Source organism: Carassius carassius, chromosome 5 (genome assembly GCF_963082965.1).
Source record: "Carassius carassius chromosome 5, fCarCar2.1, whole genome shotgun sequence".
NCBI classification, from domain to species: Eukaryota; Metazoa; Chordata; class Actinopteri; order Cypriniformes; family Cyprinidae; genus Carassius; species Carassius carassius.
In genome coordinates this window covers 39129831-39157639 of record NC_081759.1, presented here as the reverse complement: position 1 = coordinate 39157639, position 27809 = coordinate 39129831, and the positions used below count along the sequence as shown (strand labels likewise).

Sequence of the window (27809 nt, the reverse complement as noted above, 5' to 3'; positions counted from 1 at the left end):
TTGGGAATAATGCTTGGTGGACGCAATAACAGAAAAGCAGTTAAAATATCCCTTTAAGATCCAAGTGGGAATCCCATAAATTGGCACACAACTTTCTATCCAAGAGGAACCAGTTAGACTTTTGAGGAAGTGCTATATACAGACTCCATCTGTTCCAACGGTTAGTTGAGTTTGCAGCGACAGGTAGAGAAAACGAAGAACTCTGATGTTTAAAAAGTTCTAAGAATTCCTCCAGAAGGTCCAACAGGTAGAATCTGAACCCTCCGAAGGGACCCAGAAACGCAGGACTTTCAGGAGTTCAGATGTACCTCACGCAAGCGCTCAGAAGTTCTGGAGTTCAGGTAGGTTCTTGTAGAGGTCTAAGGAGTCTGGGTTTGAGAAAGCCCCTCGCTGAGTGACGTCCTTACCTGCGATCACCTGCTTTACTGCGACTTCGACCTTCTTTCCGCTGATAGTGTACTGCAGGCAGAGGAAATGAAAAGTCAATCAGGTGGAAAAGTGCAGAAAATAAAGCAAGGGAAGGAATTGCGACATTAAGAGCGAATGTCCAAACGTAGCTCACCGGGATGTCTTTGGTCTCCAGGATCAAGGCTGGTATGTGTCGTGCAGAGAGAGCTACTCTGATAGCGCTGCGGATCTTCCCCACTAGCTCCGGACTGAAGCTCTTATTGGGTCCCATCTTCAGGAACAGAATCACCCTCTCGTCTCCATCGCTGTTGTACTGAGGGACACAAAGGCTGTCGGAAACTTCCTCAAAGGCTTCCACTGGTTAAAGAGAGGGCAAAACAAATCTCAGTCTTAAATCTGTCTTGCTATTATGTTAGCACATTCTAAATTATTACATAATCATATGTAATTATTTAGATAAAATTCTATAAAAAAATTTAAGTCAATAAAAAATTTAATTGATGGCTTGACCTATAAAAAAAAAAAAAAAAAAGAACATTAAAAAAAATGTGTTTATTATTAGAGTTTACACTTAATGGTGTTCTTGTAATGTAAAACTGTAAAATGACAGCAAATCTAATCTAAATATATAAATAGGTGGAATAAACATACACAGTTTTTAAAATCAGCTGATAAGCATCCGAAATTGACCGATATCAAGCATAGTTTCCAAAAAAAAAAATATTAACCAGTTTTCAAACCATTTCTTGAGCACTTCAGAATGATTTCTGGAGCATCATGTGATACTCAAGACTGGAGTAATGGCTACTGAAAATTCAGCTTCGCATTACAGGAGTACATAATTCTAAAATATATAAAAATGTAAATTTAAGATTGTAAATTGAAATATTTCACAACATTTTTATTTTACTTTATTTTGGATAAAATAAATGCAGCCTTAGTAAGCATTTAAAAAACAAAATCTTACTGACGCCAAATACATATACATATTTAAATATGTTTGTATGTGTGTATATATATATATATATATATATACACACACACACACACACACACATATATATATATATACTTCTTTTTTTTTTTTTATTAAATTAATAAATTACATGAAAACAATTTTTTAGCCTGCTATTTCTCACCAATGTTATAAATTTCTGAGCTCCCAAACCGAACTCCATTAGGATTCAATGTTCCGTCGCTGAAAGCACAGACAGAACAAAAACTGCTTTATACCATAACTAAACTCACAGTATCATCATACAAACACAGCAATATTATAAGCATCTAAGCATAAACTAGAGAAGACGATCAAACAAAGAACAAAAAGCGAGACGTACCTTCTCCCCAGCATGACGACTCCTCCCGTTTTTGGATTTATCTTACAGTAATCACTGTGGGCCCAGACTCCTGAATGAGGAGATACACACAAAGATATGGATTGGACAAACAGTTATAAAAAGAAGCAGAGAACGCTAATGAGGCTGAACTGTCCCACTTGGCCTTTTCCTGCTTCTCCAAACTGACAGCAGCGAGGCTTCTAGAAGATTTTTCTTGTGCTAACAAAAGCTGGCAGGTTCTTTTTTTTCCTTTCCACCCGCAAAAATCATTTAATCAATACGGCGGAAAAGCTGCAGCCTCTTCCGAACACACTGAAGCGGCATGTTTGTTTTCCAAATCAAAGGGAGGACTCGTTTGCTTTCTAAATCGCACAGAAAACACACGTGACTGTTTAAGAGCTTCGAAGGAAGGAAGCACAGTGCATCTGTGAGCCTCTATAGACAAATGTGAGTATATGCAATGAGTCTGAAGCAATGCATTTTGGAACGATGCCTATAATGCATTAAATGAGATCTAGGGTGATGTCGTGTGAAGGGTTACCTGGGAAGGTAGAAAAGTAGGCTTTGTGGTATTTGCTGCCATTCTCGTCGTTCCAGAAATGAGTGGGCTGACACGGGATGGGCTTCAAACACACCAGCTCCCCGCTCTCGCCCCAAACAGGCTTACCTAAAATACACACCAAACACAACAGGGTTACTGAAACAATAAATAGTTCAATTCAAGCAAGCAAAAAAAAAATTAAATTAGGTTAAATTAGGTTCTCAGCATTGTTTTAGGTAATATTGTAAATATATAGTCTTTAAATAATATACATTATATAATAAATCTACACAACCATTTAAAAGGCTGAGGTTAGCGAGATTGTTTTTTAATGTTTTTAATATTTTTGTTAAACATTAATAGTGTGCAATATTTCTACAATTTAAAATCAATTTTCTATTTAAATATATATTTAAAAATGTAATTTATTCCCGCTAAAGTCTTCAGTGTCACATGATCTTTCAGAAATCATTCCAATATGCTGATTTAGAGAAACATTTAATATCATTTCCAATGTTGAAAACGTCATGCTGATTAATATTTTTGCACAAATAATGATTTATATTTTTTTAGAATTCTTTGACGATATATATATACATTAACTACTTCATATGTTATTTCAAAACTATTGATTTTGTTTTAAAAACAGTACATTAAATAAAAGAAGACCTCCATTGTCTTTACCATGAAATCAGAGATAAACATGAGCTGTGTCTCACCTTCACAGTTCCAGGACTCGATGGCCATGCCCAGATTTCGGGCCTGAATTTCCCCTCTGTAAACAGGCACCGTCATGTTCTGACCCATGAAGCATGAAATGATGTCTGTGCCACCTGAGGGAAAGAATATTAAAGATGTTAAAATACAGTTGATCAAAATCTTCAAGGCAAGAAAATCTCACAGGTTTGTGGAGAAAGTCAATATCAGACATCCTTCACGTTTCAGAACATCTTCACAATGGATACAAAGCTCTAGAAATTCAGTTTACTTTTTGGGAACCCATGGGATGTTTTCATTAAGGCAAACTTGTTGGCATAATTTGCTGATTGCTTTGTTTTCCTGTCTCCATTTATATGGATCACAGTTTGCTTACCAGACACTATAAAAGCAAAAGATGCTGACCAAAGGAGCTCAAATATCTATTTGGCCCAACAAACTCAGGCCGTTCTTCAGGAATGAAACTGAAACTCTTTTTGATGGTGGAGAAAAAGCCAAAGTCACAAGCAATAAGCCATTAATGTTGGGAAGTAGCAGCTCAACAAAAGCAGTGACTTTGTTAAATTTTGGTAAAGATTCTCCAGCAGCTAACCTGAAAGAGGCAACTAACTGAAGGAAATAACACGCAATACAGCGCCCCCTGTGGCAATGATGAGAAATGCAATGTGTACTTATGTTATGAATTGCATCAACAGATTTTGAATCTCAACAATACACAAACTTATGCTTATGCAGCTAGAAGTACACGAGTTATTGTACATCAACAGAGTAAGTTTAGGCCTAAATTTAATGAGTTCCCAATATAAAGACTGAATTTACAACACGTGTGAGCAGCTTGGATGCTCATCAATTATAATGCCAGCACAGAGAAGAGTGGAGAGAGACAGAGAGACAGATATTGCAACCCAAAAAACAAAAAAGCAAGACAATCAATATTTCAATATAATGAGGTTTTGTAGAGAAAAACAAGGAGAGGTTGTGTCGGATAGAGTTAAAATAAGCTCAGTAATTGACGAAGGTAACGGCTGTAAAGTTGGATTATAAAAGAGACAGAAAACCGGAGAGAAATAAAAAAAAAAAGCAAGAGCAAAAAGGTTGCTGGGACAACAGATATGTGTGTATGTGACAGATGGCAGGTGATATCAGGGGGTCTATTGGATTCAGGAGATTCTGGGTGGCTGAAAGTGTTAAAAGTTTCCCTCTGCGCTCAGGAGTCTGGCTGGCACAGAAACAGGAGCGGCGGGAAACAAGCCCTGTCACATATGCTCTGCTTGACACTGGGGTCAAGGTCAAATCTGCCTCGGGTCGGCAGAGGTCACGTATCTGAGGGGAGGCGTGCACGGCGCTGATCCCGGACAAAGCGGTTTCTCAGTATCTCATAGGGTCGAGAGGCTATCTGAGCTCAGAGCTGAAGAAGAGCATGGAGTAGCTGCACTGGTGTTTTCCAGCACACATCTTTAGGGAGCCTGACATTTCAAAAACCTCTGGAGTCAACAAACGTCAGTCAAAGCCTTTTTCTGAAAAGTTATGAGGCTCGTGTGCTCTGCAAACGTGCCAGAATCCGATGAGATTGCTGTCATGGTTTCAAAAGTGAGCCAAATGGCAAATCAAAAAGCCTTCACGGCAGACATATGCAAAAACATCTTTAGAACGCATCAAAATCTAAGACCATTCGAATAAATTGTCGACTTTAGACTTACATTATGATATTTTTTTAACAAAATTCTAAAAGTTTACTGCTAAAACTCTTTACCATGCTAAATCATAATAACTATATTAAGCATAACCACATGAAACATAGTTGTTACTACTGTAAAGCCATAATAAATTCCATATAGTATAATATAAATGAGATCTTCTGTTCTGTGGAGAGGTTATAAAGCCATGCTTTATCATTAATAAAACTGAAAATAAAAAAAAAAACACTGACCAAGAAGCATTTAAAAAAAAAAAAAAAAAAAAAATCTGTATGGTGAAACAGTCAAAATCCATGCTTTATTCTAAATACAACATGACTACTGACTTCATCAGTTATCTCTTTTATATATAATAAAATAGCAAATACTGAGACAGCTGTAACTTCCTTGTTTTTGTCTTTGCAATAGTTGATGAAGGAACAAGCGCTGCACATAAGAAGTCAAATAACAAACAGCTCTTCAATCTGAATAACAGGACTCCAGCAGGCTGCCGCTGACCTGCCATGAGAGCGAAGCTCATCTGGTGAAACCGCAGGGAGAGACTGGGCACAGGTGGTGTGTGAGAGAGGCGTGCTGCGAGACCCCAGTCACAAACACACACATGCACACAAATCAGCAGTCCACCACAGCTGTTAACGCTGATGCTAATTTGTTTCCGCAGGGCCCTGCAGGCATGAGATCACACTGCGACACACACACACACACACAGAGGACTATCAAGAGAAGCTGGAGCACTGATGATTGGAAAGAAACTGAAGAGTGGGCTCATCAGAATAGAACAGAGTAAAATAAAGAAGAGAGAGAGCGAGAGAACAGAACTACTAACTTTGCCAATTGTTTATTAGTTAAAAAATTTAAAATGAGACAAATCCTCTCCAAATACATATCAAGTCACCATGATTTAGAAATAGAGAGAGGAAGACACAGACACACATGGACAGAGCAAGAGCACAGGATCTAGACACTGTGATCTATAGCAAATAGTAAAATAAATAGTAAAGTTAAATAAAATGCCCACCTGATATGGATCCCAGTAGCACATTGTTCTTAATACAGCTGTACACATACTCATAGCTCTGAGGCTTCAATGGAGATCCTGTAGAGAGGAGTGTGTGGAGGGTCTGCAGGTTGTGTGTGTTTACTGTGAATGGGCAAGGAAAACAAAATCTTAGTTTAAAAAAAAAAGAAATGGTAGTTCCTAAAGGAAACACTACAGCTTGCAAAGCTTCAGAAGAAGATGAACCGTAATGGCCACATATATGTAAATTTAGATCAATCTACCTATACGTTCATTCTGTAACGGACATTTTTTATGCTTCATGAATGCAAGTTCATGTCCCTTTAAGAATGAAGCTCTTTGTGCATCTGAGGTATTGGAGGGTTTAGGGGATCTATTTGTTTTGCATATTTGTCTATTGTTTTGCAATAACCATAGCATGTATTTAATAAAAAATGTTATTCGAATCAAAATGTAAAATGTCAAGCATTTTGATATGCCCTAATTCTACATTATATTATAAACAGTCCAGCTTGCTGTCTTCTATTCAGAATGTGTTTGGTCTGGAGGCAGATGGGAATGGCTCACAGTGATCAGAATTATGGACCACGTTAAACTGTGCTGAAATGTATGCAGGCGACATGCCAGGCCACCCGTCTGGGGTCCCGTGTAGAGCGGGTCTCTCCCCGGTTATCAGAGTCAGTGCCACACCCCACAGGCTAACAGGTGTCGCTCCGAAATGTCAAGCAGCCAAAGGGAGCAGCAGAGGGCCAGGAAGCACGTCTCTGACCCCCAACACATGATCCACTGAACCACACACACACACACACACACGCAAAACAAATAAATCCCCTAACTCAAGCACACCAAGAGCTTCATCTTTAAAGCAACATGAACTGGCATTCACAAAGCACTGAATATGAATACAGATTTCATTCTTCTGTTATACACAAAAGAATATATTTTGAAGACTTTAGGGAACCTAAGCAGTTGTTGCTAGTCAATGCATGGGAAAAAAATACTATGGAAGTCAATGGCTACCAGCAAATGTTTTGCATTCTCCAAAATCTCTTCTTTTGTGTTCTGTAAACACATACAGGTTTGGAACAAACTGAAAATGGAATTGTAATTTTTGAGAGAACTATCACTTTAATTTTTCCATTGATAGACATTCTCATATAGCTGCATATCCTGACCAAACAGATTTTCATTTCAAGGTGTTTTTTTTATCCCTGCATTGGAAACCACAGGTGCTCATAAAAGTGTCTCCTTATTAGAGGAGTTCCTGCAGTAACTCTTTAATAAAAATATATAAAAAAAAAAAAAAGACCACTAATGTGATCGCTCTCATGGCAGTCATTACGCATAAACTCCATCTTCCACTGCAAATTGCATTTTAATTCACTTTCAGTTCGTCTCATTATTGTTGAATATTTACAAGCACGCACACAGTTTAGTGAGTGATTCAGTGGCATCTAGAGACTGCTGGGAAAGTGGGCAAATTAATGTGTACTAGGGATGTCAAAAAACAGCACTTTGGAAGCTAATTGAAGCTAACAAAACCCATACACATACTTTATTAGTCTTTAGACTTTTTCGGAAGTATCAAGTACAGACATGAATAGTCAAACATGTGCAACAAAGTGCTTTCTGACCAGGTAAACAGTAGATGTGTAAACAAGCAAGAAAGAAATGATTTGCCAAAAAAGGTTTTGCAGTGTAAATGTATAGTAAACTAGCCACTCTCATATATGTCAATAAATGAATCAAAGAACATTAATGACTGTGAAACATTCATTGAAAGTTTTAAACCAAGGTTTACCCCATTAAAAATAATTACATGCCACTTTTTTAATTTTGATTATATAAATGAAATGAAAGAGAGAAGACAGAGGGATTGTAATTCTCACCAGGTTTCAGATTTCTCTCCTCCAGCACAGACAGCCACTTCGCTCCAGTCCCAAAAATCGTGATTCTGTCAACAAATGATAAAACAAATGGATGTTAACAATTAATTGTATGTTTTAAATGTGTAAAAGCAAAATTCTTAGAGATAGTCAAACCTGAGGTATGTTTACTATAGGCCACGTCTCTGAGAAATATGAAAACCTTATTTCCAAAGCCCTTTAGATTTCCACGCTTTCATAATAGACGAAAAAGTGGAACACTTTCAGTGTCAATGAGGTGGAATTGATCTATATGGCCTGTTGACCTGCAGAGGCTTTGGTCAGCCATCTCTTGATGGAATCACTCGCGGTCAGAAATCAAGGGTCGGGGGTCAAGCCAATGCAATATCTGAAGAGCACAGACAAACTTAAATGCTGTCAACACGGTTGTGTTAGTGTAATCTCCATTTGTCTAGCCCAGTGTTCACTGCAAATTTACAGTACAGAAGACTTTCTACTACACAGGTTGTATGATAAATGAAACTGACCATTCCTAAATACAATTTGAAAAGAACTGTAGCTCCAATAATTAAGTCTAACCAATGGTTTAAATTTAAACAGTGAAAAAAATATTTCTATGTACTTCAACATTCACAATGCACAAAAAAAAAAATCAGAAATTGTCAGCATATTGATGACACATCAATGTATTAAGTATATACTGTAGGCATTATTCATTTTACATTCAAAGAGGTTAACCAATCACAGGGTACTTGTATAAAGTGTAAAATGTATAGCATTAAAATCTTTAATCTCTAAGCAAAAAAACAATCTATATTTGTCTTGCCAAATAATGTGCAAAATATCAAAATCTGCACATAAATGTAAGTAGCCATCTAAACATACAACAATCTCATGTTTTCTTTTTGTTTTTTTTCTGTTTTCTATAAATGTCTAAAAAGAGACGTCCACATAGGTGCCATTACAACGTCCTGCTTGCGTGTGATTGGTGGCAGCTGGCAAGGCCTGGTTAGTAATGGGTCATTTAGGATGTAGGAAGAGAATTGTATATGAAATGAATTGGAACATGATTTCACAAGCAAGATATCAGTCAGGAAAAAGAAAAAATGGGAAAACTTGCCAGTACCAATCTAATGATATGACCAACCACTGACCTTCCTTCCGTTTATAGCATCATGGATCTGTGATTTACTGCATAGTCTATCCATAGAATTCATCCTGGGGTTGTTCATTTGTCTAATATTAAAGAAGTGAAGCTCGTCTACATATTCAGACAGCTCATTTCGTATAAGTCACATCATTTTGGCCCCATCTGTACATGGAAAATTACAACTGGCAAATGAGACAATTATGCAAGTTTGGAATATAGACATAAAATCTTAAGCAAATGCAATTCAGTTAGACTTCCGTTACAATATATAGGTGTATACCAGATCTTAACCTGATCCTTCGCTTATTGGTTAAAGGTTTGGGTTTATAACCAACAGGCTGAAGGCTCAAAGGGGAGATCCATCAGCACTGAGAAACAGCACTCAGAACCAGGTTTGGTTCAACATGGCAAAGTCATGGAAGGTTTCACTGTCAAATGTGCAGTGATGCATAAATATTGTAACTGGATTGTAATAAGCTCATTCTTGACCTTAAAACCCAGCTCACTAAAAAACCTGTGTTCCTGTGGCTCAGTGGTAGAGCATTGCAGCGCAAAAAAAGGTTGTGGGTTCAATTCCCAGGGAACACACATACTGGTAAAAAAATGTATAGCCTGAATGCACTGCAAGTCACTTTAAATTAAAGCTTCAGCTAAATGCATAAATGTAAATTTCAGATCCCGGACGAGCCCCCAGTTATAAGTCCCAACACACTGTGTATCAGGGGTGTCCAATCCTACATCTTTCATCAGAGTTTATATCAAACCAACTAATCAAGATTCAACGAAAGTAACACTCTGGATTGAATTTAAAACTGGTTGAATTGATTGTGGGTTCCTCTCAAATTATGGGGAAAGTATTGTGTCTATTGTCTTACGTCAATACAAGAAGAACTGCTTTTATTGATCCAACGTGACTAATATACACACGATTATGGCGATATCAGAGTTATTATTATAATTTTCATTAAAAAAAATGCCTTTATCACTGCTTGGAATATTATGAAATATGTTGCGTACCTTATTCGGTGTAAGAAGCCCCATCATCTCTCAGAAGGATTTATTTCAAACACTCGACTCGATTTTGGATTAAAAATATGTTATTACATGCTTTCAGATGGAGCAGCATTTACTACACAGAGCCATAGTTCACTTTGAAGCTATGCAAACAGCTTTCATTATTGCAAAAGATTTTTTCGATTTCATAATCACGCAGAAAAATCGTCCACGATTTTTTTGCGTAACTTGTCAGTGAACTACGGCTCTGTGTAGTAAATGCTTCTCCATCTGAAAGCACTTGACGATGAATTACTGCTGATTACAGAACCAGCTTTACTATCAAAATGCACATGACAATAGCAATTTGATTAATCATGCAGCCCTACTTAGTCGTATAAAAGTCCAAAAACAGCAGCTATTTTTCGCATAATACAACAATATAGGACAAAGAATAGTTGTATAGCATGAACAATAAGTTTCACAATGGTCCTTTGTCCAGTATAGGTTTCCCTTGCCCATTTTCCTTCATCTACATTGGCATCCCATTTGCCTTCTGATTGAATATTGATCATTTGTAAACATTAAACACAATTAACATGAATACAGCCAAGTACAAAGGAACGTTTCCCTGCTAACACAACTGATCGCAGACATTGACTGAAGCAATGATCCCAGAATATATTTCTTCACCAACTTTCTTACAAAGAAACAGGAGAAGTCTTTCTTGACAATGTAAACCGACAACAGGAAGGATAAGCTTGTGATAGTTTCATACAGAATTGCTCAGAACAGGAAAACTAAGATACAGAGCTGAAAAATACAGATGAAACAGTGCTGGGTGAGATTTTTGGAGCAGTTTGATGTTTTTCTATTTATTTTTGCTCCAGTTTCCTAACGCCTTTCATACTCGTAGCTACATTGGCTGTTGCTTATTACTGCCCTCTCGTTTGTCAGGATAGTGAACACAACCGAAGACTAAATGGAGCATATTTCGAAGTCTGAAACAAGCCTGAAGCAAGCTTGAAATCTGTCGCAGCCTCGACAACCATAGTATCTCTCTGAAGTGCGCTTAAGTCCTGTAGTGTGCACCCAATTAAGAGGCCCAATTTGAAACAATATCTTCCTTGCTCTTTTGAAACAAAACAAGTTGTAAACATCCTGCTAGTCTAATAATATAAAGGTTCAGAACCAGTTGAGGTTGACTCCTTGGAAGTTCTTAAAGTCGTGATGAAATGGAAGCAGCAAAAGATCTGATGCACTGTGACAAACATTTCAATGTAACAGATAATCAAAAAATAGTAGGGGGCATTTGGTTGCATCCATCGGTTGTTGAGTGGAATTAAAAAAGGTAAAAAGTTTGGGTTTGAGTTGCAGTGAATGATGGCGCATCCACTAAATATATATAAAAAAAGAACCATCTTTTCATCATCACCATAAACTCTAAATAAACCCTAAACTGCCCAGGGCTCTAACTTAAAGATAATCTCATAAAGACTCTCAGATGCAAACCAGAGCTGCCTTTCAAAATTAGGACTTACATTTTTAATTATCCACTTAATACAATTAATAACTATATAAAATAATGTGATTAAACACATAACACAGTTTAAGATGGCCTCTGACCCATATGTAAATTCCACATTAGGAATATTCCTACCATTGGAGCAATTCATGCTTGAAATTCAGCTGCTACTAAAGGCAACACGCCTCGCCAAATCACATTTACAGAGAGCAGACCGCTTGAAAACAGTTCACACAGGACGCATTCTTGCGTTTAAAATAGCAAGACAGAGTGCAACTGCATGGAAATGAACGCAGGGGTTTTGAGACATGCCAAAGACGCAACAGACCAACATTTTTAAAAGTACAGACTAAATGATAGAATGCATCATGTGTGCACTTTACTTCGTTCAGACAGAATGAAAACTCAGTCTCAAAATGAATTGTTGTGGAGCGTAGAACTTTGCTAGACATATTCATTTATTTGGAAATCAAACCAATTGAAGTCATTTTTTTGTCAAATCTCTTGTTTTAACTGTTTGCCATAATGATACATCTTGAAATTTATGCTTCATGTGAGGGCTTTTTGCAATTAATTAAATTTCACATACACTACCACTAGGTTGGTAAAATTTCTGTTGTTGTTTTAAAGAAGTCTCTTATGCTCATAAGGTTGCATTTATTGACCAAAGAGGAAATAAACAGCTATGTAGTGAAATAATTGTACAATTTAAAAACTAATTTTATCTTAATACATTTAAAACGTAAACTACTCCTGTAATGCTAAAGCTGAATTTTCTGCATCTTCAGTGTCACATGATCCTTCAGAAATCATTCCAATATTCAGATTTTATGCTCAAGAAACATTTCTGATTTAAAGATAAATTTAGTCCTGCTGCTTAATATTAGCATCTATTCTTTATTGCCACTAATGCATCCTTGTAGATTAAAAGTATTAATTTCTTAAAATAATCCTATGGACCACAAACTTTTGAATGGCAGTGTAATTAATTATATCAATTTGCAAGTAATTCATTATGTATTACTTTGAATTGACAGTCGACCTTAATTAAACATTTAAAAAATGAAAATGTCTCTGAAGTGATTCAAGCACAAATGGGTCTAGTGAGTAACAGAAATGTGTGTTTTTTGGCTTTCCCAAAAGCTGCTGCAAAAATGTCTCTATTTTCTTCCTCTTGGGAAGAGGAGACACAATGAGAGTTAAGAATAGAAGCTTTCACCAGAAGCCAAGGGAGCTGAAAATGAGCACACACACACACACACACACCTCAAGTGTGATCCAAAGGAACTCCAGTGTCTGTTGCACTTTGATCATTTCTGATCAATAACAGGTAAACTCTGAAAGGAACTCGATGCCACATTAGAGCTGGCCAATTAGACCCATCTCTTTAAATCAGCTTGCCGTCGTGATGTGGTGTCATTTACACAAAGGGCACAGCAGATGCTGGTGATAAGCACTGCCACACTTCAACCAATTACAGCTCGGGCATGGGGGAAAAAAAAGAGATTGACTGAAGCTCCTGACTGTGATGCCTCCATTACAGAGAGTCACACACACACACACACACACACACACAGAGACTTACCCCAGACGGTCCACAAGGTCCCAGAGCACATTGGCACTGGGAACAAGAGGAGAACCATCGTACAGGACCACAGAAGCACCGACGGCTAGAGAGGACACCAGCCAGTTCCACATCATCCAGCCCGTCTGCACAGAAAGACATATCTACTTTAAGAATGGGTCAGAGACTATGGTTTTGTCCCAGGTTTGACCAGATTGGACAAACACACAAACTACACAAAGTCTAAAAACAGTGCATTTCAACCCAAATATCATTTTTAATATCACTAGAATATTGCAAATTATGTGTACTTTAATTTTGCATACATTACTAATAGACATAGAGGAAAGAAAATTGTCCTAACAAAAGACATAATGGAAAATGATGTTAACCTGATTATAATAAATGGAGAAGAGGCATTGGAAGAGGCTTTTAAGATGCCAGATACGTACCGTAGTGTAATATATGATGACATCATTGTAGGTCATGTTGCCATGGAGAATGTGTTCTTTAAGATGCTGGATGAGAGTGCCCTGGGGAACGGAGAACAAAAGGGTCAGACTGTTGTTAATGTAATGGACCACACCTGAGGGTGCTTTGCTAGGACAACTGTGAGAACTTCAGTACAACGGACCTCATACATCCATCACAAATCACCTTGAGTGGGGACAAAATGGCAAACATAAAATCAGAAGAAGTCTGTAATATCAGAGGCGACATAAAAGAAAGCATTAGTCAAGGACAATTGTGTTTATTTTTCTGGATCTCGCGCTCTTCTCAAGTTCTTTCTCCAGTGCTTGTGTCCTGGCAGGCAGGGAACGAGCTAATTAACGAGCTAAAGGATCAGCGACACTGCATAGATTAAAAAAAAACCCTCTCATTGCTTCTCTTCTAACACCATGTCCTGCAACGAGTGTTTAACACGTTTCCAAGCAAAAGCATTAATTGCATTCATTCGCTAACTGCCATAACCCGACGTGAGTACTGTTTTCATAAGAGCACACTGAACACTGATCATCCACAGAGCAAGAGGAGAGGAATGCGCCAGCATGTGTACATGTGATTGTGTGTTTTCATACACACAGCTCTCTAATTATCCAGCACGCAAGAGAGGCGTCAGACACAAATGCTGCAAAGGCTGAAGGGAAAAGCTGTGAAAAATGAAAACACAGTGTTATACACACACCGACCAAGCGCTAACAAAGTGTGATAGTAAAGCACCCAAAAAAAAACTAAAAAAATCAACCAGTGTTTTTGCCTTCCCTGATTTTTTCAATGCATTTTCTATTCAATGCTGATTTTTTACATTGAAACTGTGGTAATGTGGAGAAAGAAAGGCTGATTTAGACCCATGTGAGCTGCTGTGTCCCTAATGTTGGGAGTGAACAGGAAATGCATTCAGAAGGGATGAAAATGGTGCACATAATTGCTCGTCCCAATTGCATCCAGCTTATAGTGCCTGACAGGTTTTAAAACTGTCTCTTACTGTCATCTAGTGGTCAATATTGGCTATTCACGAGATGTTATGTATGATGATAAACAGGTGCTTTTACACACTTTTGGCATACAAATATCACAAAGCAGTTCAAGACAAAGACCAAGTGGAAGGGTAAACTTAGTAGACTGAAACATTAGTCCGGTTGTAACTATAACATTCTAGCCACAACAATATCAAAAATTTATCTAAAATGTGGTGCCACTCCCAAATCAGTGTTATTTTAGTATTATTAACCAGTTCTATCAAACCTTTAGAACTGATCCAGAAGATAGCAGCAAGATTATTTTTTTAACGAGCTGAAAAGAATACATGTCACACTTATTTTTATCAATTTGCACTGGCTACCAATAGCTGCTCGGATAAAAAATCCAAGGCATTGATGATTGCATTCAAAACCAGCACTGGCTTTGCACCCCTTTACCTAAACTCATTACTTCAGACTTATGTGCCTCTAGAAGCTTGCATCCTGCAAGTGAACGTTGCTTGATTGTGCCATCCAAAAGAAGCACAAAGTCACTTTCCCAGACTTTTACAGTAAATGTTCCCTCCTGGTGGAATGACCCCAACTCAATACCAGCATCTCTTCCATCTTTGTTTGACCCTCTAACTCTAGCACTCTCTCTCTACAAAAAAAAAAAAAAACTTGCACTCTGTTAGTTTACTGCTTGTTTTCTTTAATAAAAAATAAAAAAAAAACACTAACACTAGCAGTTCTAATCTTTTTGTTCAATGGTTTCTTTTTATTTATAATGCAACTAACAAAAGCAAAAAAGACTAACACTAGCTTGCTCTATTCTTTTTCTATTCTATCTGTTTTCTTTTTATTTATTACAGAATAATAAAAAAACTGTGTACTGTGTTAAGTTTGTTATAGTCCTTGTATATCATTGCTCTTTTGTTGATTTTGATTGCTTCTGTTGTCCTCATTTGTAAGTCGTTTTGGATAAAAGTGGCTGCTAAATGACTAAATGTAAATGTGAATTTATATATACAAAATATTAATATTTTACATGACATTTTATTTTTTTCTATTTTCAGGTTTCATCTTACTTTTAGTTAATTCATGTAACTATGATATGCTGCTGTCATTTTTTTTTTTCAATATTTCAGTTTTCATTTTAGTAATTGAATGAAATGCACTGAATCTCAATTCTATTCTTTTTAATTATATTTGAAAAAAAGAATCTATTTTGTATTGTTCATTTTATTTCTTAATAAACTTATGATTATTTTATTTTTTACATTTTAATGTATACCACTTTGAATTACCGTAGTGTATGAAATGTAAGTATTTTTATTAAAGCATTAAATAAGCATTTTTTCAAATTTGATCATCTAATATTTACATTTTGTTTTATTTTAATTAACAAAAACTATATTTTATAGTTTTAGTCAACAATAAGTACACTGCCGAAAACTCTGTCTATGAGTACATAGACTATTTTAAGCAAATAAAATGCATCAATATGTTCCTACATTATAAACAGATAATTTAGCGGTTGATATTTGTACCCCTGCAAAACAAATGCATGCATCTGTATTTTCTTTTGTTTATACATCATGTTTGGGTCGAGGCGCTCCAAAATGCATACATCAAGTAATTGCACAGAGTACAATATTTGCTCACCCCAGCAGAATGCACCATGCACTTGGGAGCTCCTGTTGTGCCAGAAGAGTACATGATGAAGAGAGGATGAGAGAAGGGCAGCTGCTCAAACTCCAGCTGAGGGTCCAGATCCCCTTCTTTACCTGTGGCCAAGAAGTCATCCAGGAACACGCTGACAGCAAAAGTACAGGAGACAGACAACACTTCAGATCTATATGAACATACAGCAGCAGCAGTCACTAAAAGAGACGGAAACTGAACTTCTACATACAAATGGAAGAACAAGTGCAATATATAATAGATGTGATTGATTGAAATATGATTGTAAACACACATCATGCACAGACCTGCTGGGAATCTTGGAGAGGTCAGTCTCCTGTCGAGAGCGAACGTATGGAATGACCACAACCTTCTTCAGGTCAGGGAGACCTGAGAAACGACGGGGGAAATATATATATATTAGGATCTATGAAATGTATGCATGTTAACAAGTCAAAAACATGGGGAAATTGTGGACTGAAATGCGTGCTTTAAACCTTTAACAACATTTTGGAGTTTCTCCATGTGATCGTGCTGCTTGCCGTTATACACAACAGCTGCTACTGAGAAGATCAACTTGGGCTGGATCTGAGAAAATCGGTCGAGAACTCCCTTAAAATGAAAAGAGACACATTAAAGATAGAATAAAAATAACGAGTAATGCTACACACACAATAGGCTATATATATATATATATATATATATATATATATATATATATATATATATATATATATATATATATATTTATATACATATATATTTTTTTTTTATTACCGGTATGTTTTTTTTTTTTTTTTTTTTTTTTTTTTTTAGCAACAATGCATTAAACAGATCAAACGTAAAGACAAAGGAGTCATACATTATTCTATTTATTATTCTAATAAATGCTATTCTTTTACACCTTTTAATTCTTAGAAAAGTACCCTAAAAAAATTTTGCAATATTAATACAATAAGAAATGCTTCTTGAGCACCAAATCAACATATTACAATTATTTCTGAAGGATCATGTGACACAGAGGACTGTCATTTGTGCTCAAAATTTAGCTTTGCATCACAGGTATAAATTACATTTTAACATTACATTGGAAACAGTTATTTTCATAATTTTAACATAACTATTATAACGTGGCCTTGGTGACTTTTTTTTTTTATAAAAAATAAGAAAAAAAAAAATCTTATACTGAGTTGGACCAAACGTTTAAACAATAGCTTATACACAATTGGCACATTGAATTTGCTGTAGTACCCTGACTTAACCACAGATGGCAGCAATGCATACACTGAGTTTGCTTCAGCCAATAAGACATGGTGAATCTATGTTGCTTTATCTGCTAGAGCCTGTCCTATTTATAGATTAACCTCGGCCTAGACTTACTTTAATCTCCTCATATGAGAGTGTATGTGAGAGAGAGGTTATGTGTGTGTGTGTGTGTGTGTGTGTGTGTGTGTGTGTGTGTGTGTGTGTGTGTGTGTGTGTGTGTGTGAGAAACAGAATGTCTGACATAACTAACAGGTCACACACACACACACACACATTTAAAGACAGCCAGAATTGATGGTCAGATGACCTATTTTTTTGTACATGGGGACAGACACATTGCGATAATATGACCAGTGGAATCTTACTCTATTATTATATACTCATTTTTGCTAGTGAGAAATATAGATTGCATTTAAAACACAGGACAAGAACAAAGTGGAAGCTCATAACAAAACTGGCCTAGTGTCAGTATGAAGGCATGTGGGGCTATGAATGCTGGGACTGCGTGGTACAGCAATGCCTGGCAGCCGAGGGCATCCCGAGTCATTCTTTATGCTGACAACCAAATCTGATATTCATACATCAAGAAAGGATTTCTCCACACCACTCAACGGATCCATCAGTGTCAGGTTTTTAATTTATTATTTATTAAAAATGAATAATCTGGCACTTTAAAATTTCAGTGACCGACAGTAAGGATGATGTCAGACAAACAATTTGCTATATGAGGTACACTGAATTGATTTAAAGTGACAGTAAAGACAATAATAATGCTAATAAATGCCATTCTTTTGAACTTGAATCTTAAGTGTTTCGCAGTTTTCACATAAGTACTAAGCAGCACAACTGGCTTAAACATTGATAATAAGAAGATATTTCTTCTGCACAAAATCAGCATATTACAATGATTTCTGAAGGATCATGTGACACCGAAGACTGGAGCAATGTTTTACTCAAAACTTCAGCTTCACCATCACAGAAATAAATGCCATTTTATAGATATATTAAAATAGAAAAGTTATTTTAAATTGTAATAATATTTTACAATATTACTTTTTTACCGTAACTTTAAAATGTTGTGTTCATAAAAAAAATATCTATAATATAATTTTATTTAAAAAAAAAAAAAAAAAAAAAAATTTACTTTAGACCACGTTTTTCCCTGGATCAAAATGAAAGTGAAATACCTTTCCAACATGATCTACCCTGTATATTTGACATGTTCTGATGATCCACCTCTCACAGAAAAATGGAAGTGGTTGCTAAACACTTATATATTATAGTGGTCATATGGTTACATTATGCATGTAAAGCTCTTACATTGACACCGAAATCTGGAGAGGTTGAACTCCAGATGGCACCGATACTGGCAGCAGCGAGCATAGCCTCAACAGCATGAATCCCGTTGGGAAGATATCCTGAGGTAAAGAGAGGGAATAAAATCAAACATCACATTACAGACAGCAATCGATCACCTAAATTGTGCAAGGATAATTCTTAGGAGATGCAAGTTATTTTAGGGCGCACTCAGCAGGCACAATATATTAAATTATTACAATGCCAAAAGAGTGTCACTGAAAATATTACACAAAGGTGGGAAAATACAGCTTCTAATATACAACTACTATAAAAAAAATACAATTGCAATTTTTACTAGAGAATAACAATGAACCAACAAGGCATTTGACTTCACTACAATACAAGCCTTACATATCATATATCAAATCTAATTTGTTTAATTAATCATTCAGCAGTGTTTCCCACAAACTTACACACTATTTGTGGCACCATTTATATGCAAATGAATTATCTGAAGCAGGAGGCGCTTAGTGCGGGAGAAATAAAAGTTTCCCTGGTAACAGCTGTATAGAAAGCAGGGTTCCCCTCACAAATGCTTACAAACATTGCTTTATCAGATATTTATGGAAGCCCATTACCACCACTGAATAAAAAATAAATAAAAAAGGTTTGCAACTATTTTTTCACATAATTATGAGATACAATCTCATAATTGTGAATTACAATCTCGTGATTGTGAGATAGAATCTCGTGATTGTGAGTAATAATCTCGTAATTGCGAGTTACAAATTCAGCATTGTGATATATTCAATCAGAATTGCAAGTTATAAAGTCAGAATTGCAAAATATAGTCTCAATTGCGAGATAAAAATTCAGCAATTCTGACTTTTTCTCCGAATTGCGAGTTTATTGCATGTTATAAAGTCAGAATTGCAAGTTACAAAGTCACAATTGCGAGTTACAAAGTCAGAATTGCGAGTTATAAAGTCAGAATTGCGAGATATAAAGTCAGAATTGCGAGATATAAAGTCAGAATTGCGAGTTATAAAGTCAGAATTGCGAGTTATAAAGTCAGAATTGCGAGTTATAAAGTCAGAATTGCGAGTTACAAAGTCAGAATTGCGAGTTACAAAGTCAGAATTGCGAGTTACAAAGTCAGAATTGCAAAATATAGTCTCAATTGCAAGATAAAAATTCAGCAATTCTGACTTTTTCTCCGAATTGCGAGTTTATTGCATGTTATAAAGTCAGAATTGCGAGTTACAAAGTCAGAATTGCGAGTTACAAAGTCAGAATTGCGAGATATAAAGTCAGAATTGCGAGATATAAAGTCAGAATTGCGAGATATAAAGTCAGAATTGCGAGTTATAAAGTCAGAATTGCGAGATATAAAGTCAGAATTGCGAGATATAAAGTCAGAATTGCGAGTTATAAAGTCAGAATTGCGAGTTATAAAGTCAGAATTGCGAGATATAAAGTCAGAATTGCGAGATATAAAGTCAGAATTGCGAGTTATAAAGTCAGAATTGCGAGTTACAGAGTCAGAATTGCGAGTTACAAAGTCAGAATTGCGAGTTACAAAGTCAGAATTGCGAGATATAAAGTCAAAATTGTGAGATATAAAGTCAGAATTGCGAGATATAAAGTCAAAATTGCTAAATATAAAGTCTCAATTGCAAGATAAAAATTCTGACTTTTTCTCAAAATTGCGAGTTTATTGCATGTTATAAAGTCAGAATTGTGAGATATAAAGTCAGAATTGCGAGTTACAAAGTCAGATTTGCAAATATAAAGTCTCAATTGCAACTTGCAATTCTGACTTTTTTTTCTCGAAATTGTTTATTGCATGTTATAAAGTCAGAATTGCGAGATATAAAAAAATTCTGAATTGTGAGATAAAAAGTCGCAATTACCTTTTTTATTTTTTTTTCCGTGGCAGAAACGGACAGGGGAAAGGCAGTCGTTTTCCTTCAGAAATACAGTGATATATATAAAAAACAAAAAACACGAGTTTCGATTTTGAAACATGCATTGCTCATGTTTATTCAACAAAGTCAAAGCCTTTTTGAAAATCTATTTATGGTGGTCAGTTTGATATTGTGGCGGGCTGCCACAAATGAATCAATGTATGGGAAACACTGCATTAAGGCTATTTTTTGTATTTTCTAGTGAGCCCTAATTGCAGCTTAGCCGATCAACCCTAACTGTTGCTTTTTAACTTGACTTGTCTTCTTTCAGCTCTGAGTTTGTGGCTACACTTGAGGCTCAATTTAAATATTATTGCCTCGACAAGTCACCTTGGTAAGAAAGTACCTGCCCAAAATACTTAGTTTAATTGTAATTTTTTTAAGTGTTTTGCACAAAACAGAGAAAGGAAAGACAGAAAGCAGCATGGAATATAAATGATGTCCATTATCTAAATGATACTGCGGCAATAAACCTTGGCATCACCTTTACGTCTCATAACACCCACTCCTAAAAACAGACACACCTCTGTGAACACAGTCATGATTGCATCCACGTAGACATGTTTATAAAAAGGGCAGAGTAGTCCAGGAGTTTTACAGCATAATTAACTAGCTAATAATTATTAAAGATAAACAGTGTTGGATTAAATATACTTTATTGTCCCACTATGGCAAATTTGTTTTGAACTACATTAACATAAGCCATTCATAACACCCAAACACACACAAGGGGACCTACACGTACTCTGAAAATGGTTCTTGCATTTATTTTATTTTTTTAAATAATAAAAATATTTGTAAAAAATAATTTGGATTTATATTTATTTATATATATATATATATATATATATATATATATATATAAAGTTTTTTTTATAAATATAATAAAATGACAAGTTATTCATTCAAAATTTATACTTAGAAAAGTTGCATGTATTAAGTTTCCCCTAAATGTACTAGTTTTAACTTGCAGACCATAAATGTGCAAAAAAGATATCCAGGGAATATTTTTCAAATCTCTCCCCAAATAAAAATCTGAATCATGAAGATATTCATAAAACTATCCTAAATGTCTTAATAGAGGAATAATCTCTATTCCATCTTGCTCAGTTTTCTCTGATACTCTATAGGGACTTGAATGAATAAATCCTCCTCCCATTTACAGCCATTACGATAAAGAGATGATCAGCACTGCAGATAATGAACCCAGTGGTAGCAGAATGACGTCAGCGATTACACACACATTTTCTCACACATTCAGCATTTTCTCACACATCAGCATTAATCACACATACTGCCACAGTACAGGATGGAGACATAAACATCTGAAGCTTCTAACCCACATCCGGCTTCATCTGGCCTGAATGCACTGAAATTTTAAATCTGCACTGCATAAAAAGACGAATTTACCCCTGCCACGGTATAACTGCGCCCCCCTTATTCTCCATCCACAGCCATGAATGGCTCTGGCTGAACCCCAGAACTGAGGCAGAATAGAGGAGTTTGTGATTTCGGGCTCTAAGAGTTAGGACACTCATGAAGACAAACAAGGACAGAATAAAAAAGCAAAGTAAGAGGGCAGTAAAAACAGGCGAGAGTGCCTAGGCCCGATGCAATATGAAACCGATGTAGATTTTCTTGTTTTTGGCTCAGTGTTGACTTGTATTTCCTCATTCCACTACTGTCACATGGGTCAAAGAGTGAGAAAGGGCAAAACAAAATAATAAGAGACAGATAAAGTGAAAGAGAAAGGGAAGTGATGCTCACCTACGACCCTGTCTCCAGTTTTGATGCCCATCTTCCTCATGGCAGCAGCGAAGAGAGCGACATCACGCCTCAGCTCTCCGAAAGTCACCTTCACGATCTCCTCTTTTGCCTCAGCTTGAAAAAAATTTAATAATTAAAAAGAAAAATTAATTGTAACTTTTCTAAATATCAAACATGCTAAACAGACATGTCAGAAAGTCATAATAATAATAATAATAAAGAAAAAATATAGAAGATAATATTTTTTATTTAAAAGGTAGGCCTATATTTAGTTACATAGTTACATCATAATAAACACTAGAATTCAAAATTTGGGATTTTTAAATAGGTCTATTTTTGCAAGAAATCACTTTTTCTCACAAAGGCTGCGTTTATTAAAAAAATATTTAATAATATTATAACATTTTAAAATAACCAATTTATTGATTTTAAACAGCAGTGTCAGGAATCATTCTAATATGCTGATTCGGTGCTCAAGCATCATTTCTCCAGTGCTTTTGAATAAACAGGTGTGCTGCTTAATGAGCTTGTGCAAATCATGATATATTATTTATTCATATTTGTTGGTGACACTATAGCACAGGGACCAACTCTCACTATTAATTAGCTGCTTATTTGCATGCCTATTATTAACACATTGGCTGTTTATTAGCATTTATAAAGCACATATAGTGCATGACCATATTCTACATCCCTAATCCTACCCAATAGCTAAACTTAACAAATCAGTACTAACTATTAATAATTAGAAAATTAGGAACTTAGAGGCAAAATTTGTAGTTAATGGTGAGAATCTGGCCTTAAAATAAAGTGACCTATTTTTTATGAATTGAAATTTCAGTGTTTATTCAAAATTTGAATCTTCTGAAAGATGATTGTGACTTTTGATCAATTTAATGCATCCTTGCATAATAAAAAAAAACAATGTTTTTTAGTTTTATTATTAAATGCATAAAAATGACTGACCCCTAACTTTCAAACAGTCCTGTATGTAAAATTGTAAAATTAGGCTTACATTATCAGTGCATACAGCTAACTTTAATGAGCAACAAGAGAACTCTTTGCCATCTGTGACTGTGCTGCAGCAGAGATATCGCAGGTAATGTTTTTCATTACTGTACGTAATCAGCAAATGAAGTGTTAAATTTAATTTGCGCTCCAGAGTCCTGTGTAATCTACTTTTTCAGGTTAATGAGCCTCCCAATTTCATGAGGACACAAACCAGTGACGCAGGTACATCTCTAATAGATGCCACTTTGGTAATTACATCCGCTCTTTCCTGGACTGCATCACAATATAAAAGCACAACTACATGCATCCCGCCCCTACACAGACACTAAACCCACAAATCAAATTACAGACAACATAATTCAGTTAGTGTTACATTAGCCAGAGGACCACAATGACAGATTCGGTCTATAGAGATAAAACACACACACACAGCACTGTTGCTTTTTTTAAAGAAGACATTTGTGCATCCAAGGTCAGACTGACAAAGGCTCAAGGAGATCAGCAGACATAAATGTTTTTTTTTTTTGTATTGGGAGACATTTGGTCTTGGAGATATATTGGGAATAAAATGATGAAATGTTTAAGAGAAGAAAAAAAAATGCAACGGCAACCAGAGTTCAAGAGCATCAGGATCAACCAGAAAGGATGCATTTTGCAATAGTGGCCAATTTAACCTGTTTATTACCGAGCTAGTACATGAATGTGACTCTGGAGCACAAAACCAGTCTTAAGTCGCTGGGGTATATTTGTAGCAATAGCTAAAAATACATCGCATGGGTCAAAATTATTGATTTTTCTTTTATGCCAAAAATCATTAGGATATCAAGTAAAAATCATGTTCCATGATATTTACTTGATATATCATGATATATATGATATGATATATCAAAACTTAATTTTTGATTAGTAATATGCATTGCTAAGAACTTCATTCGGACAACTTTAAAGATGATTTTCTCAATATTTTGATTTTTTTTGCACCCTCAGATTCCAGATTTTCAAATAGTTGTATCTCAGACAAATATTGTCCGATCCTTATAAATCATTTTTATTCAGCTTTCAGATGATGTATAAATCTCAATTTCGAAAACAATTTACACTTATGACTTAGGTTCACAAATGGATATGAAATATTGATTTGAGATTGCATTATTTCATTTAGAGGGAAACTAGCACAGTCTAGACAATTATTCTGACCCGGGACATGCTCAGTAACAGTGTTGACCACAGAACGAAGAACGAGAGCTAACGAATACACTTGGCCAGTTCAGAGATTGGCTGTGGCTTACTTGCAGCATAGAGAGCCACTTTGTCTTGATCTTTGTGTTTGAGCAGGTTCTCTGCATAATTCAGTCTGCTGCCTTTAAACCACTCAGGTACATCGGATATCCTTTTAGACACATCAACCACCTGAAACGGAGAGGGAGCAAAAAAATTAAATATATATCACACATCAGTCTGATTGATGGAGCATTTCTCTTTTTTCATTTTAGTCATGTTTATGAACTTTATGGTATTATTTATTGATATTTTGAATTAGCCTTTATTATATTTTCTGTTCTCATTTACATTACATTTATTCATTTAGCTGACGCTTTTATCCAAAGCGACTTACAATTGCTATATATGTCAGATGTTGACGCCTCTGGAGCAACTAGGGGTTAAGTGTCTTGCTCAGGGACACATTGGTGCCTCACAGTGGATTCGAACCTGGGTCTCTCACACCAAAGACGTGTGTCTTATGCACTGTGCCAATACCACCCCTGTTCTAATTTCATTCTTTTTTATATTTCTGTTTAGCTTCCATGCATTTTTATTTCACTTTTATATTTTTAGTAATTTAAGTGCTAAACATAACATTTTTATTTAAGCTGGTTTGAAAGACGACATTCAAGCCACAACCCAAGTACTTTGATATGAACAACACCCTTCCCAATTATTAGTTAGTTTAACTACACAAACATACTGCAATGTTGTCATTAAGTCAGCAAATAATCAAGTGAGTGCATGCAGTAAAATAGTCTGAGAAGGACATGCATAGATAAAAAGCCATATATGGACTGTAGATTGTGTTGTTTTATTATGTTTTACCTTATGACCCTCTTTAAGTAAAACTACAGTTGTCTCAGACAGAAAAGCCCCAACAGAGATATGATACAAGCTTTAAATATTCCCAGCAGTAGTTCAGACAGTAGTTCGAAATTGTAATAAATTCATAAATGTTTACTAGGATAGAGTTACACGATTCATGCATGACTAATGAGTTTGTCCATCATCTCTGTCATCTATTGCACGTATACCTCCACAGAAGTATGACTGAAAACCAATCACAATGTGACAACTACTTCATCATCAGAAGTCCACACTAAATATTCAATGTGATGGTGACATCATTTTATGTTCATTATGTGAACCTGGGTGCCACTCATCGCAACAACAGGAGATGACGAACAAAAACCCTCTACATGCCTAGAGATTTAAATGGGAGAAATGTTGATTAATATATAAAAAAAACTTACCTCCTCATACATCTTTGAACAAGTGATGCCACCGAATCTCCAAACCTGTGCCCAGAACTCTGGATAAGAGTCCACAGACCACTGATACAGGTCATTATAATTAGCTACAAAATAACAAAAACAATAATTGATTGAACGTACCATTAGACAAAAAGCATGGATTATTTCATTCCGTTCAGCAATGACGCAATACTACAAATCAGTACTGTAAACACAACACACTTATAACATTTGATCTGACTAATTTTTTGTTATTTGCTACAATTCACAATATTGTGAATTACACATACCTACTAAAAAGGTACTGGTATTTAATAATTAATGATGAACATGAACTGTATCTTACGCACATTAAATTATGAAACTGAAAAATGTACTTAGCACTATTCAATTACTTATTAAATATTAAATACTAGTATCATGCAAACAAATACTTGTTGGTTAGTTTGTTATAAATGCAACTGATGTCACTCCTGATGAGGTGCATGTAGATGATGATGAGATTATGGAAATATTTAATGCATGGTATGAACGCCAGTCTCGATTCACTCTATACACTGTCGGTCTGTTTTGAGATTAACTCATAGTGTGTTCATGCATTGAGTTGTGGCATGCACGAATGAATGGAAATATGTGGCCGGACATCCCTTTCAATGCAACTGAAAAAGTTAAAGACAAAATAGATGCTGGAGAAATTTTAATGGGCCAAATTTACAACTGAAAGCATAGTTAGAGTAACTGTTTTTGCTCAAATGTGGACATGGCATAATCCATGACTATCCCAGGATGAGCTATTAATGGGATTAACACCACACCATGCTACTATGTTTTGTTTTTCTGTGGAATAGGGGTGTGTTGTTAGCTGATATACTAGTGTGCATCCATTCTAGCCCAAGCTGGCTCTACTCACCCAGATGCAGCCCGAAGACTCGGTTCACTTGACTCCGGAATCGGTCCATTTGTGTGTTTCGTTTCGAGTCCGGGTACCAGAGCACCCTCGACTCCATAATCTCCTCGCTCTTGGCCTCCGTGTCTTTAGACATGATGATAGGACGACACGCGTCGGTATGCCGTGAATAACCTATGAAAACTGCAAGAAACGCTCTATGGGAGTTAAACAGGCCGATCCGGTGACCGTGTATTGGTGCAGCTCAGACACATGGATCACTTCCGAGCGTCAACCGCACATAATCAACTAGCAGCGGCGGAAGCCCCGCCCACCGCGCAACCACACACCACCCTGCCAACCTCCATGTGTTCTTCCGCTTCTTATGTAGTGCCAGGTTTTTTAAAAAAAAAAATATGTTTATGATTCAAAAAAAATTCTAAAGGAGTTTTTATTGAAAAAATATAATTTTTTTAGAAGTTAATGGACCAGCATTTGCATTTGTTGGCTAGCACATTCATGCTGGACGGTTTATCTGTTCTATCTAAGATAGATAGCAATGGAAAGGAAATCCGTCTGATTTCTGCCAATCGATTCTTCAGAAGAGTTCATTTCTGAGAAGGATAGTATTAATCATCATCATCACAACTTCATGTCTTCGCCCCTGACATCCCAAATGACATTCTCTTAAAAGTTTGAATAAACTTATATTTACATATGCACATAATTCAATATACTGCGTTTTTAAAATTATTTTTAAAACACCTTTAAAGGACAACAAGGTTTGTTTGTAATACAATTTGACTTAGTTCTCTGTATTGCATAAATTATTCAGCTTATTTAAAACAAAATAATAAACAGGTACAACAGCCAAGATTCAACTATGTGAAAATTTGGAATCTGAGGGTGCAAATAAAATAAAATAAAATCATTAATTAATTAATTAATTTTTAAAAATCTAAATACTGAGAAAATCACAATTAAAGATCTTAGCAATGCATATTACTCATAAAAAATTATGTTTTGATATATTTACGGTAGGAAATTTACAAAATATCTACATGGAACATGATCTTTACTTAATATCATAATGATTTTGGCATAAAAGAAAAAAT

At 35.8% G+C, this 27809-nt stretch overlaps 1 protein-coding gene across 1 annotated transcript; it reads right to left on the bottom strand.

Moving 5' to 3' along the window:
- Window positions 1–7: 7 nt before the first annotated feature.
- LOC132141598 (acetoacetyl-CoA synthetase-like) lies at window positions 8–27036 on the bottom strand. The gene is made up of 18 exons (XM_059551265.1): window positions 26719–27036; window positions 25809–25912; window positions 24579–24699; window positions 22279–22392; window positions 18566–18663; window positions 16477–16591; window positions 16288–16369; window positions 15962–16112; window positions 13289–13369; window positions 12858–12982; window positions 7608–7672; window positions 5719–5841; window positions 3006–3119; window positions 2287–2412; window positions 1746–1815; window positions 1548–1606; window positions 563–765; window positions 8–459 (listed from the first exon to the last, which is right to left on the bottom strand). Exons 1-18 carry the CDS (start codon window positions 26849–26851, stop codon window positions 322–324), a joined length of 2022 nt encoding a protein of 673 aa, XP_059407248.1. The 5' UTR covers window positions 26852–27036; the 3' UTR covers window positions 8–321.
- Window positions 27037–27809: the final 773 nt, after the last annotated feature.